Consider the following 20,916-nt stretch of genomic DNA (forward strand, 5'->3'; position numbering starts at 1 on the left):
GATCACACTCACAATCATCCTTCCCATCCACTCTCTCCTCTCCTCGGGTACGACAAAATTCATCTTTTTTTTACAAAAAATGCTGTTTCAGCATTTTTCTCCTCCAAAAGACTCCAACTGGCGTACTAAATATGCAAAAGGATAAAAGGGTGAATCCTGACGGGTGCTTGGTCCAAGTTACAAAGAAATGCGATGAGGGTTCATTTCAACATTTCTAAATTCAAGTGGTTTAGCTAATAAAAGTCACTCGGAAGTAGGGATTCAAAGTGCGAGAACGATTTGGTTCATTGTGCTCGTCGAGAATTGCAAATCAATGCGGATAGGAGACGTATATATGTATGCAGCATGCATAAATATATGTACATACATCATATTATTGAACACTTGAGTTTTATGGTTCGCCCTTTACCAGATGTCAAGTCAGCTTTTTCTTTAATCTGCGTATCCCGGGCACAATCTTGCTTAAAAAATCCATAATCGTGGAAAGTATGTAACTCACTTATTTTACATTTTGGATTTTAAACGTCCGTATCAGCGGAATGGAAACATTGGCAGATTCAGTATTCAGAAAATTCAGAATTGAGTTTGACAAACCAGAAGAAGGAAAAGGTAACTACTAAAATAAGACAAATTGCCTCTCAACATGGATGACTACAAGTTCCCTAAACAAAAACCAATTTAGTTCAATCTGATCTCACGGGATTCTCTATTTTCTGTCCAAAAGACACTTTCAACTGCCTGCCTCGCTAGAATCAATCAGTCCAAATTGAAAACCAGCCGAGGCAGTAGTCGAGCCAAGTAGGTAAGCAGAGGTCATTATTCTGCCTCTGACTGTGACTGCACCTTGCACAAACTGGATGAGTCTGAAATTGGTAGCAGCGTTACCTAGGCTTGTTCAACCCATGCAAATATAATCTCCCACCGGAGAAAGTGAATCAAGCACTTCGTATGAATGTACGTACTCGGCAAGCGCCTTTTACATGCAAACTGGAGCAAAGTGCTCGACTACATACAGCTCTGCTGGCTAAGTCGAGACGACGGCAATTCAGACAGTTTCACCGTTAGTGGGAGACGTCCTCCACATTCAACTATATATTAAATTATGAGAGATTTGTTTTGAGGCTGGCAATTCTTATCTGGCAGAACCCCGACATTTCGTCTTTTATTTACTTTGCAAATCAAAGTTTAGACCAGATTCGGAGATTCAATATCAACAAACTTTTTAGATGCCACTACCGATTTATTTAATATGAAACCACTTTCACAATACAATTTGAAAGAGATTTACTTATGTAACCGCTTCTTCAAAAATCTATCTTCCACATATTTGATTGGCGATTGTGTTTTTACGTTAATAATCAGTCGTACTTAAATACATAGTGCGTCACAACATCACGAATTAGAATCTTGTGCATACACATCTTACTAAGCGTCACTAAAAACAAACGAATATGCTTAAAAATAAGCGTCAATATGGTATGCACATGCAAGACGATTTGCATTCATAGCACGGAATGAATGAAGACTGATGAGTGACGTACCATAAAGCTTTATCTTTTTGTCCTTTGTTTCCACAATAATGATCTGTAAAATATTGACTCAAGTAATTCATCCAAATTTGCAAATATTTAAGTATTTGCGGTGAAATTTTAGTTAGGATTTTTACCACATAACCTCCCAAATCGACCATATTCTGTAAAAGAAGGAATATATTATTATTTAGTGTTATGCATAATAGGAAGAAATTGATAGATCGACTGGAAATATGATTTGTAACGACAAGAATATTTGTCTATTCATCATTATAGCAAAAAAAGTTCAATTTAGTTCCGTATATTTTTTCAAATGTCTGCAACCACATAATAACAACATGACAAACATATTCCAAAATTTTAAGAGCAAGATATATGTCTGCAGCAGAGAAATGTGTCTCATTAAGTCTCAACAACAGTACTCTTACTACAATGGAAATAATATATCTGCAATGACTTTTATATAAAATTACTGCTACTAAAATCTGTAATTAATTATTTGTCCATGAGTTTATTTGGTGATTAATAAATATCATTGACACGATATGGATTAACTTTACAAGTAATTTGTATGTGATGATTCAGAAACCAAGACATCTTTTCATACATTTCTCCGTAGTATTTTATCCACAGCCAAATTTTATCCGGTCCTTTTCCTTATTATTTCCACGTTTCTTACCGTTTGCAAAAGGGTCAAGTCCAGCACCTCGAATACATAACACGGGTCCAGGATGGTGTCCTCTGAAACTTAGCAGACAACCCTCGTCTGCACCAAATTCCTCCCCTCGGTTGAAATGGACAGCCACTGAAGGTGAACTTTGACTCTGCTTTCTCTCTCTCTTTCTCTCGTACACACTTATTTTTTGTGGTGCTGGTCGGTCGTCTCCCCGCTTTCTTTCTTCCTTTCCTAAGCCCCACGACGTCCCGGTCACGTCAACAACGCGGCGGTGAGAGCTTTAGTCGAGTTGGAAATGATGTGACAGTAACAGCACGAATTACAATAATTCAGTCGAAAAGTCAGAGCTACTCGTACCTGGCAGCAGTTAAACATTATTCTGGAGAAAGCAGATATAGTTTCACAATTTCCTCAATACATATTCGCATACACAGCGCAATTATGTATCTACAACCGGAAAGAAGGGAAGAGCTTGTCTGGGGAGATTTTCATTCTATTCCTATTTCTGCCCTGCTACTCTGGTGGAACTTTTAGCTTCAGGGCTCTTCATAACGGACAAAGCTTTCTCTCATTACGTATTCTACATATCCTCCTCGTGTACGTATCCATGTACTTTCTCCTTCGAGATGATTTTACTTAGCCACCACGGGCGGTCGTAAACATAGCGGTGATATGGTTTACGTCCTTAGTCGGAGCATGTCTCTCATTCTAGTTGGTCATTTCAAATCTTCAAAATCACCTGGACATAAATGTTTAAGAATTAATAAGACGAGGCCCGACCACACCGAGAGTGACTCCTTTGTCTTTTCCGCACAGATGCTGCTGCAGTATCCACTAAATATATAAGGAATGGTGTCAATCTATGACCCATAAAGCGTAGTCCCTGCGGAACGTTCAATAATTTAACCCGTGATTTATTATATGATTTTCAGTGTCCCATTACTCTTAACACTTGCTTCCGTTTAACTTATTTCTTGCCTAAAACTGCCCACTTGGATCTTGGAAAGTTTCTTTTGCGACATTCTCCCCTGTTCGCAACAGTTCAGCTCACTCGTGAAGACCACATTAAAGTTAAAGCCGCATTTTGTTTAATGTGGCAAATACAAGTGTGTCGAGAGGGAAGGAAGAAGGGAAAATTTTAGAGAGAATATTTCGTTAAACTTTCTCATTAAATTACACTACTTGCTCTCTCGGTCTTTTCCGGTGGGACTGTTGTGTGGGACTTTGTGTCCACTCAACTCATGCACACGGTGCTCTGTACTGCTGATGCTGCTGGTTAGTGTGCGGTGAGTTTGTGGCTTATGACTATTAGTCAGAGTTGAAGTAAAACTTTGGGATTTATTTCTAGTTCATTCCCTTTGCTCTTGCCATAACCAAATGTTGCACGGGTTGATCAATATGCTGCCACTGATGTCAGTGATGATTGTCAGACATTGATGATAAGGGAAAGTTGCTGGTGGTGAAAATCTAGAGTATATGAAGCATGATTCCTTCCACCACCACCACCATGCCACCGCTTAATCCAACTATTAACTTTTTTTCAAACTTGATCTCGCTCCGTTTTGCTATTCTGTCACAGCCTCATCACCACCACGACCATCACCCTTCACTCTAAATCAGCAGCTTAAGGAAGACACAACACACGGCACAACCTTCCACATGCAGTGCTTCACTTCTTTCACACCGTCGAGTGAGTGCTTTCACTTTCAAGATGCAAAATCCAAACAGTGGTGTCTCGGTTGTTGAGTCTGCTTCGAGCCCAACTTTAAATGTATTCAATAAAACTTTTAGAATGTGAAAGTTGGAATCTGGAAACCCAATTTCAGCAGTTTAATGCCAAATCCGTATATCTTATCTTTTCCCATTCATCCTTGTAATTTGACGCATTTGCAGTTTTCCTCTGTGCTAGGAATCGATGAAATCCAGCCATCCTCTTGAGCGAGTGTAATAGCAATAATAGAAATGGGTTGGAAGAAATTATAAATATTTCAACAAGTTCCTATCCACTCACGCCTATGTCATATGCAAATCATCAACTCGGTGGTCCGTGATAAAAATGTATATTTAGCTCCTCAACCCAACCCTTCGAAAGCGGATAAAAATCATCCGAGAACTTTTGTTTTAAAATTATTATTTTTAAGTTAGTCTGTAATCCGAGGATTGCTCAGCTTGACGCCGGATCCATTTTGTAGCACGTCTTCTGCAGCACATGCATAGCGTTCTTCACACAAATACCTACATGAATTTATGTAATCTGTTTGCTTTTCAGCACCACCAATGGTGTATCGTATTATAATGCTACACACGGATTCTTGCTGCTTGAAGATTATTGATTTCTTATTAAGCCTTCATGCTGCTTTAGAACGATGTGTAGTTCACTTTAGTGTTATTGCACTATTGACAAAAACAGCGGCCTGGCTCTCATGCAAAGACGGTGAGAACATGTCATTCCGAAACTCGAGCAAACAATCTTCTCAGGGGGAATTGTTAAGACGGTTTATTTGCCATAATCACTGCATGACGTGAGAAACGACGGAAAGGAGACCAAGTAAGTCGTATGTAGATAGATATTTAAGAAGGTTATGATGGAGACAACTAAGCTGGCCGACCCGACTAAGCGATAATTTTGTGGCTGTTTTGGCTGGATGGCGATGATCAGAGAAAAAGAAGAGATTACAGACTTTGCCTTTGTACGAGTTTCTTCAAAAGATCGTATTCAACAGTTTTCATTATCGATTGAGTCGGATGCACAAGCGAAGATGAGATTCAATTTATTTTCCTTTCCAAAGATTTCCTCTTTGGTTATCCAAAGTTTGTTCAGCAGACGACTACAACAGCCTTGAGTCCGACGACTTTACGTCCCTTCCCCCCAGCGGTCCTCAGTCCATTCTCGCCCTGGTTGCTACAACTTTGAATTCCTGCTGCTTGTGACTGAAGCTCAGATTTTTCTTGAACCATGATTGGATTAGTTTCACTTTCAAATTCGTCATCCATGGACTCACAGGAGTAGTTGAGGAAGAAGGAGCGGCATGTGCAGATTGTGAGGATGAAACAAAGACTCAGAGTCAGACCAAGAACGGCTGCCATGAAAAATATCCAGGTATTCGACCATGTCACAAAATGCACAGGAGTTGAGGTGATCACAGACATGGTTTTCAAGTCCCCTGCTGATGATTTTGATGACGACGATGATGAAGGAGAATCATCATCTTGACGTTAACAACTCTGTGTAGTAAAATTATTGATTGTGCGTTCTCTGATTCTGAGTGGTGGTCCCCAAATATTAAGTACTTGGTTGTGTACAGTTTGTTTAGAGTCCTTACTTTTTAACGTACAAAATTGCTGTGATCAATGTTACACTATGTTCTCAAGTCTCACGAATTGGCTCAATTTACTCCTCTAAAGTCGTCGTTTTTCGTCACTTCACAACCACCAATTAGATTTGATTGTCTGGTTTACAAGGACACGCATCTGCATGCTTGTCACACAACAGAGATCTTGACACCTGTGGTAATAAGGACAATCGGAATGGCAGAGGTGATAAGGAAACTACATGGCCGAGTTGTGCAGAAAGTTGAATAATTGATGCCGTGGGGGAATGAGAGAGCGACAACTGCAGCCGAGATGCGAGACAGGATGGGACTAAATGGAAGGAGAAAGATGTACGAGAGATGATGTAGGCCGGCATGCTTTCACGGGTCCTGATTCAACTCCTTCAGTCAGACAGACCCACCAACCAACCCGAGAACACATCCATATACATAGCACCACCAAGAGCAGCAGCAGCATCAGGAGGACCAGCAAAGGCAAGGCGAGAAAAAGTTGGTTCTTCGTGTTGAGCTCCACGCGGCTGGGGTTGTGATATTCTGCTGGATGTGGATCTTTCACTTTCACCATCATCATCATCCTCCTGCCCTGAATCTCCCTCACCCACCCGCACTCTACTCCTCGGCCCAACCAGAATGTCACTGAACGGGGCATACACAAATTGTCAGGGAGTTGCAAGGTGGGAGACAAGTGGATACATTTCTCGCCTATGTGCGTGGATCTCTCTCACCCGCTCCTCCAACGTGCAGCCAGCCAGCTACAACCCGCGAGAGCAATCGTTGAGCATTTGGAGAAAAGGATGAGAGAGAGATGCTGGAGAAAGCAGTCGGATCGACTCGGCTGCACATGTATGTACCACCATTACGGACAATGTTGAGACTTGGCTGAGGTTATGAGAGGACTGGGGCTGGGGGTATAGGACTCTCTGCCACCACCGCTCGTGGATGCAGTGTATAGTTGGGAAGTGTGGAACCTAGCAGCAGCAGGAGCAGAAGGAGTGAGGCTGCTGATCGATAGCTACATCCCAACCTTTCCTTGCGAGCTTACACTTTCTCTCCTCCATCCAAACTTCCTCGTCTTTGGCACATTCAGCAGCCGCCTCTGATCTAACCCAAGTTTGGTTGGGAATATTTGGGATTTGTTCAGTCCACACTCTTCTACTCCCTTCATATCCCATATTCTTCCTCCGCACAAGAAGGAGGACGAGGAGCAAGGAGGAGGACAAGAAAAAAATTCACCATTTCCACAACCGACCGAGTTCCGAAATTCATCTTGACCTCCCAGATATGTTTATCTAGGCTACATTACACAAACAGCGTTTTCCCACCGAGGGACAAATATGTATAATATTAAGCAGCTCGCTGTAAGTAATGACCAAATACATATGTGTGCTGTTAAACCTCGTCATGAGCTTCATCTTATCTTTCGGCTCCTTTCTCCCCTCCCATCGGTTTAAATATTGAGGTTTTACTTATGCACGTTAGAATTTGCAAGTTGAAAGAGTGAACATTAGAAAATGAAAATGGTCCACTAGAGAAAAAGTGGTGCATGAGTACACAGAATCAGAATGACAATGTTGTACGTCTGGAGCTTGTTGGTTACTGCGTGGGGAGAAAACCTGGATGAGAGAAAGCAGGAAGGATTGGATGATAGATCCATAGGTTTTCGGTTTCCTTATTCCATCGCAGTCTGGGGTCTCTTGTCTTACTTCCAATTGGGTTACTTTTCCTCGTCGTCGTGGTAGTGCGGTGGTCTAGTCTCGTTGCCTGATCTACACACACACGGTTTCCGAGTAGTTGGAGAGAGCAGAATTCTTTTATGTATTTGGAAGAGAAGAAAACACCGTTGCGTTGCTGAGTTGGTTTCGCTTTGGAGGAAAACTCTTTACTTTGGATGATCGCTTTCTTTGCTTGTGGATAGATTACCTTCGTTTCCGTTGTTTGTACTTTGCGGTCCAAGAAGTAAAAGCGGAATAGCAAGCCGTTCCTTGTTGTTGGTGGTGCACGTACATTCATCCGTGTATTTCAAATTGGTGGAGTTGAGAGAGTGCAAAAATAACGATGAGTTTTATCTACCCTTTTAGTCTACTCACGGCGAAAAAAAACGGGCGAAACGTTGCTAGAAGTATGGCAGAGAGAGAGAGAGAAAGTTGGCCGAACTTCGAGTTGGACGGAGTACATTTAACATTGACACGAGAAGATTGATAGATTGACTACTTCTGTTGCCAGACTTCAACTCAAATTCTTCTGATTCCTGTTCACGCGCTTTCTCTTTGTCTGCGGATTTCGATTAACACTTGTTCTAAAGTATTTTTTATACTGTTTCACCGCGAATCAGGATTTCAGTGCGGTTTCAATTCATTCCGTTTAGTTTAATCGTTGGATATTCCCACGATATTTATTCCCGTTCTGGTTTAAGTAGTTTAAGTGCATCCATGCTAAATAATCTCCATAATAAATAAATGTAGTTTGGTAGATTTAACGAAAACCCAAATTTATACCACTTATGAGGAATTTATGAAAAAATCTTATTGAGCCACCATATTGGCAAAATTATTCGATCGGTTGGAATCATGGGCTCAGGTGTGGAGCTGAGGTCCACCTCCAACATCATGAGTGATGGCAGTTTAATCTGCCATGAGTGGTTGCAGACGCTCATGCCCGTGATCATACGATTGAATTGAGTGGGTAGGAATAATGCCCTCAGAATAAAAGAGAAAGTTGATCACTATCGCGGAATTGAATTCAGTTACTCTCTGTAATGACATTACACCGACGACTGGTCTGCGTTGGTCCTTTCTGACGACCAAGGAACACGTGCTGATAAAGAGACGCTTTGTCCAATGGATGGTGTAAGAAGAACAGCGCCAGTTGAAGTCTTTATACCAAGTCGGCTCCTAGCTTTTTGAACTGCGATCTTTCTCTCTCGAAAATACTGCATGTCAACCGAATGGGAAGGACCGATTGAAGTGAATACCAATGACATGAAGTCGCCGAGTAGCAATATTATTGAGCAACACGAACCACACACTCACTGTAAATAACATGAACAGGAATAACTGAACCAATATCTGACCAATACTGTATCGATACATATTTATCGTCTTTTCAGCATATCTCCAGAATGTATAAAATTACACTAATGGCAATCCTTGTATAATTTTCTACCCGATTATGATGAAAATTCGAGGTAAGATTGAGTGCGGCAATTGGGAATTTTCTCCGCACAACAGCCACCTCGTTTTCCTCTGCTCAAGGTGGAAATGATTGAGAGCTGCACGTGCTGCGGGATATGAGTGATGCTGCTGTCGAGCCGAGTAGTATTGGACTCTCGTTTTGTTACCGACTACCCTCTCCTGTCCAATTCCATCCGAGAAGGCTTCCACAACTTGACAGATACAAATGTGACAAGAGTTGTAAGAAGAATACGGCGGAAAATGAAGCAAAGGAGGGAGGTGGGCGAGGGTGTATAAATCGAGGTCATTTATTATGACAGTACATGAAGCGATCTGTTCATCATGTAAGTAAGTAGACCCCCAAAGTTCACATTCCCAAATACCATCGCCGACCTATGAATACACTTGTTTACCTATTTATTCGCAGTGAGACTTGCACATTGCAAATCACACCTAGTGCAAAAAAATAAGTAATTCCTGACCACTTTCACTCTGGTTGTTCATCTAGTGGAATGGCTATAAATAGTTCGAAACGACTTTATGCGAGCAAAGCACAAAACAAGTCAATGTGCAAGTAATTAAATCTAATTCCACCGCAAGACCACAAATGAAGGAATCAACGTTGGCAGAATCTATTAAGATGAAGATCGCAGATCAAGATGAGGCGTTTCTACCATTCCTCTCACTTAGTCCTATAAACTTCCATTGACATGTGCACATCACGAAAGAGCCAAGAATTGCTGAGTGAGTCTGGTTTGCGGTGAGACGAAATTTCGCCTGCCTTGGAATATCATGGACAGAGTTTTTCCCACTCCAATATTCAGACCAGTTGTCTCCTTCTTGGCTTCAACCCTTGATGATCAACATTGAAGAGATAGCTCGGAATCAGGACTCGCTTCCTCTCCCTTCATATCATATATATTATGGTGCGTCTTTATACTGGACCACATTTCCAGCGACATAATGATTGATGAGAGGGGGGCATGATGATGATTACCACTCCATCAATACTTGATCAAATTTCGTTTCCACCGAGTCCCTTTGATGTTGTACACTCTCCTCAATGTGGTCTAAACTGCGAATGCTAAATGCGTCTATTGACTTTCCCATTAATACCACTGGCAGTCGGGGGCACAAAGTTCACAAGTGGCTTTTATGCAGGATAATGTTAAATACCAAACCGCGCATAATAATTGATCACTCAACATAGAACGTAACAGGGGAATATTTAAACACGAGTCGAGTTTTAATAGGGTAAACATGTCAACTTATCTGCATTAGCGAGGCAAAAAGTGTGACTCAACTATTGGATTCAGTGCATCTTTTACGGTCACTCTGTTAGCACTCATATGATTTAAAATTGACTAACAGTCATTGAGAAATTACATAGAAATACGATAAAAATGAAATATTTGTTTTTTCATAAAATTCGGTTTAACATAAAACAACGCATTAGCTCTTTCAAAGTTATTGTGTTTACGCCCCAAAGATCAAAGAGAAAGGATTAGATACAACACGATAGGGTAAAAGTTGTTCCACTCCACTCAATTGCTCTACAACTCGTACTTTTCACATCTCAACATTCAAGAAACTCTCCTCGTTAGAGTAATAATATTCCACCAGGCAACTAGTAGTGTAGTGGAGAGCTCTACATAAAAATAGCACTATATTTTCTAGGCTAGTTGATCCCAAACTGTTTTTTTTGTTTCTGGACGAGATATGCACAAATGTACATAGAATTTGTGCGTATGCATGTAACATGTTCTTGGATTGACGTAATTTTCAGTTATTGCATGCACGCTCAAGTCAGAGCGAATCAATTTGGGAGTGAAAGGTGTTTCATTTATTAGAGTTGACTCCCAAGGCAGAAGTTTGTTGGTGGGTATTTCCTTCCGACGGAACAAGTCGTTGGTTTGGTGGAGAAGCAACAATATTTGTTGGCTGGATGTGAGGTTTTCCTCAAATTAGCAGTGACAGAGAGGGGAGCGTCAGGTGGCCTATTTTTATGTCTGTATCTAATCTCATCTGCAAGCAGCAACTTTACCCCGCAGTGCCATTCCTATTATCTCACATCCTTTGTCCCAGTTAGTTCTAAATACGAGGAGCAGTCGAATCCTTCTCCCTTTTTACTGCGAAATCCTGCATACTTTCCCTCTCCTGCCTTCCTCAAATAAACTCTGAAATGCGCTCAGTTCGTGATGCTCTATAAGCTTGAACGTAGCTTTGCATTGCAATAAAAAATAGAATGAGGACGGGGAAAGTGAAAACGAAGCGACACACACAAACATGGAGTTGGAGAGACATGTGTTGGATGAGTCCAAGTTTAGAAGCGTATTTGTTGGTGAAATAAACCCAGTTCGCAACCGTTGTATGTACTTCCCGGGTGTGATTTTGATTCCGACATAAAAAAATAATCTGGCTGACTGTCAGGTTGCATCCTGCCTCTGTTACAATAAAGCGCAAATCAAACAAACGGCACACTTCCTCATCCCGTTACATTTTCCTCCATTGGATCAAAACACCACGGCCATGTTAGATAAGCCCACTTTTGTCTCAACTCTACTACTATTACTACTACCACGACTACTTCATCTCTAAACAATAGCTTTGATTTGCCATTCAATTGGTCCTTGTTTTTTATATCGGTTTACTTTTCTGAGAAAATGTCAACTGTCGTTGAAATCAATGTGCATGTGGGCGGTCCCAAACATACTTCGTCCGAACGAGGGCTGATGAAATCGTATGTATGTCTGTCTGTCGGTATTGCGATGACATTCTTCAAAGTTACCTGGTGGACTCGAAACTTGGTACAAATGTAGTACGGATGAAATAAAAAATAAAGTTTGGTGATGGACAAAATAGGGAAGCGATTAATCAGTGGGGGTCATAAATATGTGGGTGGGGTCGTTGGTTGGTGCCGAAAAAATATTGGTCGAAGGTTCTCGTTTATGTTATATGGTCGTTACATGTACACATATGTAACCTAACTTATGCATATGTAACCATATACGTAACCTAACTTTGAGAAAAGTTGAAAAATCTGAGCTTCTACCTATGTATATAAAATCTGCAAAAATCGAAATCTCAGGTTTCACAGATTAGAGAAACTTGACTAGAGAGAGAGATACGTGGTTGGAGTAGAATGAATCGATCCTGCTTTATATTAAAGGGAAATCTCTGGGAATTTATGAGATTCATCAATAACCAAATAAAATTTGAGAACATAAATATTCCACTTACACGGCTATGACTCTGTCAGTTTTCGTGGTATAAGAGCAACTCGAAGCGAAGGTTGGACGTGGAGAGAATCCTTTTCCGACGTGGACCAAGTAAGTACAAGTCCTCCAGAGACAAATGCAATAATCAATACCGGGATACCTATGCTCACAGCTCCTAACCGTCACTTCCAGGACTTGTTCCAATTTGTAGCTAAAGTTAAAGCTCAAACGGTGAGACGAGCTTAAGGTAATCCACCTTTGGACCTCACTCAACAAGGAAACTTAAACTTGACGTCAACTATATAAGGAACAGGCCGTCCATGGCATAGCATCGAGAATTTCTTCAATAAAACGAGTCCCGGCCTTTGTCTTAACTCACTGACAATGACACGAACACTCGAATGTCCTTCGGCTTGGTGGGACGGCATCGCTGGAGGAATAAGGAAGTGACTTTCTCTGGTCCAGCAGCAGTGAGGCAAAAGCGGAAATTAGAACCAAAGTTATGATTCCGCCTGAACATTTCAAAGCATTTGTAAATTATGTAGAAATGGTCGATCCATCCGCAAGCGTTCATTGTGGAACACTCCTCACTGTGTATCTACATATTTGGGAATAGTCTTGTTTAAAAAATGGAGATTTTCTCATAGGGACATAGGGACATAGTTTGATTTATACAACTGCAAACTACGTCATCTCATCTTTGCTTGCACAACCATCGATTGCGTAGAATGCACGTACGTACTTTTATCTCTGGATACTTGTGGCTTTCTCCGCGTGCATGATACCTTTTCAAATCAAGGAGTGAATTTTATCGGGACAATTGGTTTGGATTAAATGGAGTCACAGCAGCGGCTGTACATTAGGTGCCGCTGTTGAGGGCATTGGCTGGATGAACATGGGAAATTGCCATACTCAAGCTTAATGCACGTTTGCCCATATAGCCACCATATTGGATATCCCAAAGCTGTTGCGAGCTATTACCAGGAGTAAAGTGGCTGCCTTGAGGAAATTAGGGACACAAGTGTGATCAATGACTCAATTTATCTCCTCCTGGCTACAGTAGACCGGTCATATGGCCAACCAACAACTACATATTGCCCGACCCCAGCTCTCCCCAGATTTATGTAATGAGCCTCTGCAACTCCAATTAATTCGACATCAAATATCCAGCACAGGAGCAAGTGTGAGCGTTCTGGTACATGGTTCTAAATATGAAAAGGGGTATAAAATTCCAGACGAAAATTTCAAAGCTTAACAACAGCTCAAAATCAAAAACAACTTTATATGTATAGCCTTCACTTTCTCCTCGCAGTCTCGTGCCTGTACTCACGGAGGAAGGCATTAGGCAGTGCTATGATGGCGACAAATTGTATTGCAGGGTGTAAAGGCAGCAGTTTAAAAGCCAAGGGAAATGATAGAAACTTTGCAGGCGAGCACACTCGTGGGGCAGCAGCAGGTAAAGTGTGGAATGTTCTGCTTCCAGACTCCTTCAAAAGAAACGTAAAGAGTTTTGAATAACTAGTTAGTGCTGACTATGGAGCAGCAGCAGCGCATATTCCTCTATACACACAGCGGGCACTGCGGTCCCCATTTGCATTTATATAATGACCGGCATACTGCCTCTCGAAGCAAACTTTTATTTCACGGGACACATTTCAAACAACTTACAAGTTTTGCGGTAAGGGCGATGTACTTCTGTCCATCTCAACAGATTGCAACCAAAAATACAAGGGAACCGTCACCAAGCAAGAGGAGCAGTGTGTCAAATCTTGCTGCCTGTTCTCAGCTATCTGTTCAGCTCACTTTCTCCTCCGTGTGAACTCTCGATGTTTATGTGGGCCGGAGAAACTATACGTGTATGCACGCGGTAGTAATTTATAAGGAGCAAGACCACCTCAAACACTACCCAGCTAATACGTAATACGAGTTGTTTAGACCATCAAACATTTGAAGCTATCCATGAATCTGAAAAGTTTTTCCTTTTTCACTCGAGACACTCATTGTGAAAGTCTTTGGTAAGGAGGGGAAAACTTGGGTAGATGGGCCAGCAAACTGTGTGCACCAAATTTCTTCACTCTCCTCAACTATCCGATGATGCTAACTACATCTGCAGCGTCCACCACTCCTCCTCCAACCAAAACATTTCCTCGTCCCTTCCTCATACTGCCATTATTGCACCAAATGCTCGTAGTAAGGCATGCACATTACGCGGATTGGGTGCCATTGAATGAATGTTCACAGCGGGGTAGAAACTAAATTTTCCAATTTCCATTTCAAGGTGTGAGAATGGTTACAGCTAAATTTGCATCAAAGTTCGACACTCTGGGTTGAACGTGCTGGTAAAAGTGCGGAAAAAGAAAGTGGTTGCGTCAAATCTACATACATTCTCGTATGTGCACACGAAATGGAACGATTGCATTACTCAAAATTCTAAAAAAGAAATGTGCGAGGGATGAAAAAGGGCTCCATCACATATTTTCTGCACGTCATATTCAACACGAGCAAAAAGATGTTTTTTGAAAAGTTTTCAACTGGAAAAGATTGACTCGAAATTGAATCAAGACATTCATGTTATGGCGCAACAGTCATGAAATTTATACACGTTCCTTCTTCAATCTACTTGGAACAACTTGGAGTCAGCGTCATTGATTTTCTTTCATTAACTTTCGCACTTCTTTTTTTCCTGGGTGAAACTGGGCGGAAAGAGGGAATTGTTATACTTGTTTAGAAAAATGCAAACCGAAAGAAAAGCCTCGCATTCTCTCAATCATGAAGTGTGAAAGACATCTCACTTCGCACAACCGATGAACACAGTTTCAATTCCAAGTCACTGGAAGAACCGCGTCGTCTTCGTCTCTTCAACTTGAACACCAGCAAAGGGATGACAATTCTGATGAATAGGTGATGGCCATGAAATTATAGATTTCATTTCAAACTTTGGCACCTTGCTTCCGCACTCCAGACCCAGGAAAGAATAACAATATATGTATGAATACTCTGCACCGTGAAGCATTCAACCGTTAAATATATTGGCTGAAAGCTAAAGAGTCTCATATTTCATGAATATAGGAATTGTTAATGGAATTGGAGTGATTTTGAATTGAATCTTTTGAAATTCCTGATTTTGTGGTAGCGAGGCTTTTGCTTTCCTTTGCGAATTGACTAGGCTACCTTGCGCTATTATTCTAATTCCATGTTGTATATAAAATTCAAAGTTAATCTTGGAACCGAGGGATTTGCACTCTGTATGCATGCACATCCGGGGTTTCTGAGTCTGTTACTTTTGGTTCCGTTCAAAGTCTCGGTGAAAATTGTAATTTTATTTTTTTCGCCAACGTTTAGTGCAAGGGTTTTGAACTTGACTGAAGTTTCTACTAGTTGTGTCAGTTTAATCGAATTTTTGAAACATGTAAAAAACTAGGACTTGGAGAATTCGAAAAATTATCACTTAATTTTTAACATTTTCAAAAGTGAAAGTGCTTTGTTTGATAAATATTTAGGTGGAATTATGCACAGTTGTTTCTCCACAACTCGAAATCTGACCACATTGACGTTGTTAGATTTCAACTTGTGGAGAAACTATGCATAATTCGACCTATATATTTACTAAACAACACACTTTCACTCTTTAAAATTTTAAAAATTATTGAAACTAATTAATATTCATTTGACATTTTCTTGAATTTTCCAAGTCCGAATTATTTGCATATTTTAAAATTCGAATAAACTGACACAACCAGTAGTAACATCAATCACGTGTAATAACCTTGCACTTATTGTCTGCTCTGAACATGATAAAGAATTGACGATGGCCAACTATTGAAATGTTAGTTCATATTTTTGGTAGATAAGTAAAATCAAGGTAAACAGTATATTACAGCATATACGTAAGTATGTACATCTTATGTATGCATATGAGTAAGCCCCTCCATCCTGACACGTAATATTTTCCAATCGAAATTTACAAAAGTTATAAAACTTGAACAATGTTGATATGTGTCATAACAGACTGACAGTTGAGAGTGAGACGAAACTTGCTCAGGACATGCCTTTCTCTGACTCTATAGTCTGACACGAAACTTCAAGGAATTAATGCGGCTGAATAATAAGAGAATTTTGCTTCTTTCAACTGCCACAGCTTCGATGTTCTCGTAAAGGAGCAATGGAAAATCAATCTTCCACGAACCAGCCCACACCAGAATCTTGCCTCTTGCTCTCCCCCACCAATTGTGATATCATTACCCGGTGGCTGAACCTTGAACTGAGGAGTGAACCATGGACAGAGGAGAAATTTGGAAAGGTAGTTCAAGTCACTTTTGCATACACTCAGGCTGGAAGAAGGGAGGAAGAGATGGAGAGAGGTGCATATATGTAGTTTTAGCATTCTGGTAGTGGGACACTGAGTAAATTTTAGTTGTTTAATTTTGTTCTTGTCAGAGAAGCACAGGGAAGAAGAGGATTGGCATGTTGGCTCCACTTTATTTACCTATCGACTTTCTCCTTTTTCCACACAACCACCATCACTAAATCTCCAACTAATACCTCTCCTCCTGTGCTCCGTTTCCACATTGCGACGTCGACCAGTGGATGTGTGTTACACACCACCTTTGTGTAGGTAGGGAGGCACACATTGAATATAGACATGGTTTACTTTCTTCTGTCTCTTTCGTCAACGCCGCGGACAGGTCGTACACACATTTCCAAGCATATAACCGGTGCACATAAATACTGGGAGTGCGGGACATGTGAAGACGAGGCAGAGTGTCCTAATTCGAATTTCAGATCCAGAACTGTACGACGACGGCTTCTCACCGATGTTTCAAGAAGTTTGGGAGCATGTCCAAAATCAATAAACGAACATGAAGATTTCCCAGTGCTCAACCTCAACGAAATACCAGGAGGGTACACCTTTCACCACGATAAAAACTTATCTTTTGCCGTATTGTCATGCTTGCTGGATCGTCTTGGATCGGATAGAGCAGGCAGGCCAGAGATACCTGTCAGATCCTCACCTTGCATAATCTGTCTTCTGCTCAGCACTTTCATCCACCAAACCCACCTTCAATATAAAAAAATAACGGACCGTATATCTTCCAGCAGCAGCTCATCTTCATTCTATCTTATTTCCATCTTTCTTTCTTTACTTATCTCGTCCGGTTTACCTTACCGACTTGAAAAATGTATATATTCGCCGTCTCCTCCTCGTACGAGTAGATTTTATACAGGTTTTATATAGGAGAGAGGCTGCTTAATACTCTGCCTTGTCACCGTCACATACATCTATTCATCTTTCCTCCAATTCCATGTCTTCCCAAATCATGTAGGGATGCGAAGTGGCATTTTCTCAAAGTCATTACTTGCCGCCCTTCAAGATTGCTCTCATTTTCGCCAGGTCCTGCTGCACATTCGTACGCCAAGAACATTGGAGGAAGAAGTTTAGTACGTGATCAACAGAGCAGTTCAAGTTCAATTCACATCCATTTCTATTTCCATAATGACGATTGGACTTGATTGTCTGCCCTGTGGAAACTTTTTTTTCTTGCTCAAGAGTGTTCATCTCCCAGCCAGCGTATTTTTTCTACCCCTCTTTAATTAGATCAACTTTTCATTTCCGAATCATTTCACACATTTAATGAGGTTGAAGCAGATCAGTTGGAAAATGTCTCAAGTACAAATTACTACATACATATACGCGTTGATATATAGATTGGATTTGTTATCAAATGAATGAAAAAGTATATGGAGAGTATACACCCGTGTAATTGTATAAATACATATGTACTTATCTATAGGTAAGACTACATATCAACTTTTTTTACCTATATCCTCAGTCTTAATCATATTATTAAGTTTTTATCCTCATGTAATGATGTTTCATCGTATCACTAATATTTTCTGAAAATACAACTCATTCAGTGTACAAACTTGAGGGAGAGATACCCATCATTATTTCCATACGATTTTAAGTGGTGCTTTGCATATAAAATATTCGCCCAACCTGCCGCACAAGCTCCTGTTATGGGTGGCTATCAGGAAAGCTTTTTATAAGTTGCCCATATCTTGAACCATTTCAGGAGTTTTAGACCCGCATGGCACAGCCACAAAACGACTACTAAACGTCTTACATAGGATCAACCTTCAAAATACTGCGAGTCGTCAAAAACCGCAGAAGCAGCACAACTTTTTAAGCCTCGGACTTAAATCGTCCCTTTAGACCTCTCTATTCCACCACCCCTGCCTCCCATACTTCCACGCTGAAATCGCTAGTAAATTACCATAATGACGAGGTCCCAAGACGGTATTATCTTTGTTGTCACGTTACGAGTCATCCCGAAGAAAAGTGCGGAGAAACGTGCAGAATTGGGAACGACGTCATGAATAGGAAATGCAAGAGTGCAGTCTTACTATCTTTCGAACAGAGTCATGGTCGTCGTCCTCATAAGAAAAAGTAGAAAACTTGATCGGAAACATTACCGTCCGCCTAACGTCAAGCCAGGAAGATGAACGCACGCACGCAGAATGTAAGAATGCGGAACTATTCTTGTGAAGAATTCGAAATTGTGTGTCTGCACTTTTGTTTGTACTTTCCTTGTTTCTCAAATGACTATATTTGTGTCACAGATTCAAAGAGAAAAACAGACATAACTTTTCAAGGGAGAATATACATTACTTTTTAGGAGATGGTAATTATTTAGACTTGTTGATGTCCAATATTACAAATATTTCCAGATGCGGTAGATTACGTCAACTGGATTTGTCTTATAACTCTGAATTTTTATGTATATTTGTTAGACTTGCAAATAAAGGCAAATTACCAGCATAGGTTGTTCTGTCAGTAATTATCCTGTAATGTGTTACCGCCACTGGTCTGGCTATTTTTACGTTTGCCTAGCCACCACAAGAACAGATCGTTTGACATACATAAATAAGTACATTGTACATATGTATGTTTTATGTGCATACGATAGGCAACGGTGGAATTTACATATTTATCACACATTTCTATCTATTGTTCATGATGTTCGACTTTATTGATGCAAAATAGGAACACGAAACGGTCTCTACGTAAAGCATGAAATGATAATCCAGAATAAAATAATATTAGTGGTCATATATAGGTTGCGAAGCATGAGTATACATGACAAATGTGTAAGGCTCACTTGAACTATTGAGTAAGTTCAACGTCGATCATATCTCTAAAGCAAGCAAAATGGTTCTCCAAAGAGAAAAGATGATACGATACGATACGAAAACACATACTGTACTTCTAGAAATGTAGCAAGCAACATCTTAAAGAGTGGGAGAAAGCTGAGTTGGAAGGCAGAGCAAAATAATTCGCAACTGGATTGCATTTTTTCAGGCAAGTCCAAAAGAAATTTTCACTAACCTTTGCTGCACTCATCTATACAGGGTGGAAATCCTTCATCCCGACCCCCAATTACGGAGAAGCCAAAGCGACGGTCTCCTTTCTCCATGACACATTCAACTTGCAGGATCCGCTCCTACATAAAAACGGCTAAATGAATTTCTCGTCAATCAATCACAATCAAATTAGAAATAGTTTAAAGCAGCAGATGGCGACATGGTGAGGTGATCATTTGCCAATCAGACATATGTATACATGCCAAGAGATACAATGTTTCTACGTACGTCGGCATCAGTGGGCGTGTAATTTGACATGAAATCCGAATCCATGGAGGAGAAGGACAGCGAGTGCTGGTGAAAGTGAGCGGGCGGTGGGCTTAAAGGGCCGCCTCCTGACGTTGGTCCTGGCATATTTGTCATTTCTATCATCCCGCCCTGATACCCGTTCGCTGAGTTGTCTACACTTCTCGACCTCAAATGCGCCGAGCTGGAGAGAACCGGAGTGGGGACAGCTTTAGCCTTGTTAATTGGCCGACCAAGGGTGCCACCACCACCTCCGCTGGGTGATGACCCGTTTGGACTGTTGATTATTGTCACTTTGGTTCGAGCTCCGTAATTGTTCCGATAATTGGAGCAGGATCCACTGCTTTCTTGTTTTGGAGACCCATTTGAGGAGACGGAGGAAGGGGATCCGGATGAAAGGCTGCTTGGACTAAAGCCATTATGCCCATTTAGGACATTATTGAAGCTTGTCAGTGCTTCATGGTTACCATTAAGACGATTAGTGGAGCTGTATGTTGGGAGGGTATTTGTAGTTGAAGGTGCTTGGCCACCTTTGCCATCTTGACCTCTGGCAAAAGTCTGAAACGTAGACAAAGTCCGTTGGGTCCACAAGTCGTCCTGTAATTCAAGAACACGTTATTAGCTACGTATATTTTTTTAATACACACAATGGGCAAGAATGTAATCAGATTTTCTCTCAAATCTGGGCACACATACATAACAGCAGCATTATGAATACATATATTGCGTATGAACATATCTTAACGCATTAATTGAGCAATTTTGAGTAATTGCTTAGTTTGAGCATGTCAGGCGATATCAAATAGTTTGGTATCATGGTTTCCAGAATGACGTATGTCTGGCGAGTCTGGCGGCTGCAAATTCAATAGCCATATAAATACATACGTAGGTAAACCAATGGAATCTTGACACAAGAACAATCTTTCATTTTATTTTTGCTGCAATAAGACGAAATGAACGAGATCAAAGGGAATCAAAGATTTATTACAACTTTTGTCTGTGATTACGTCAAAATCGAGAACACTTTTCTATCTCTCGCTTTTGTGCTGCTTCCAAACAATGTTCGAACGGTAGCAAAACTTTTAGCGATGACCAAATACTCTTCGTCTTGCTTTCCTTTACATTTCATTTTGGATTACGGACACCCCACGCTGTGCTCCCGTTTATCCACCCGCACGGCTCAGCTACGATCCAAATGACCCAAAAACTTTCTCCAACAACTCTGCCGATACTACCACGAGTACTGATGTTGATGCTGATGTGCTGACCAACAGCAGTCGATCTCCTTCGCAAGAACCGCAGGTCGACATGGCCGAATGT

At 40.9% G+C, this 20,916-nt stretch overlaps 1 protein-coding gene across 3 annotated transcripts in view; it reads right to left on the reverse strand.

Moving 5' to 3' along the window:
- Positions 1-20,916, reverse strand: part of LOC110845232 (MAGUK p55 subfamily member 5) — an 85,296-nt gene that overhangs the window by 41,288 nt on the left and 23,092 nt on the right. For 2 of the 3 annotated variants that reach the window (XM_022091612.2, XM_035847699.1), the window contains exons 2-3: positions 19,579-20,193; positions 19,316-19,430 (exon numbers count right to left, since the gene is read on the reverse strand). In XM_022091612.2, the coding sequence (XP_021947304.2) occupies positions 19,316-19,430; positions 19,579-20,193 (730 nt within the window). Of the gene's footprint in view, positions 1-1,541; positions 1,585-1,666; positions 1,694-2,211; positions 5,821-19,315; positions 19,431-19,578; positions 20,194-20,916 lie in introns of those variants that run through there. The other variant, XM_035847700.1, reaches the window with a different exon arrangement.

The sequence above is a fragment of the Folsomia candida genome, unplaced genomic scaffold (genome assembly GCF_002217175.1).
Source record: "Folsomia candida strain VU population unplaced genomic scaffold, ASM221717v1 Fcan01_Sc002, whole genome shotgun sequence".
In the NCBI taxonomy this organism is placed as follows: Eukaryota; Metazoa; Arthropoda; class Collembola; order Entomobryomorpha; family Isotomidae; genus Folsomia; species Folsomia candida.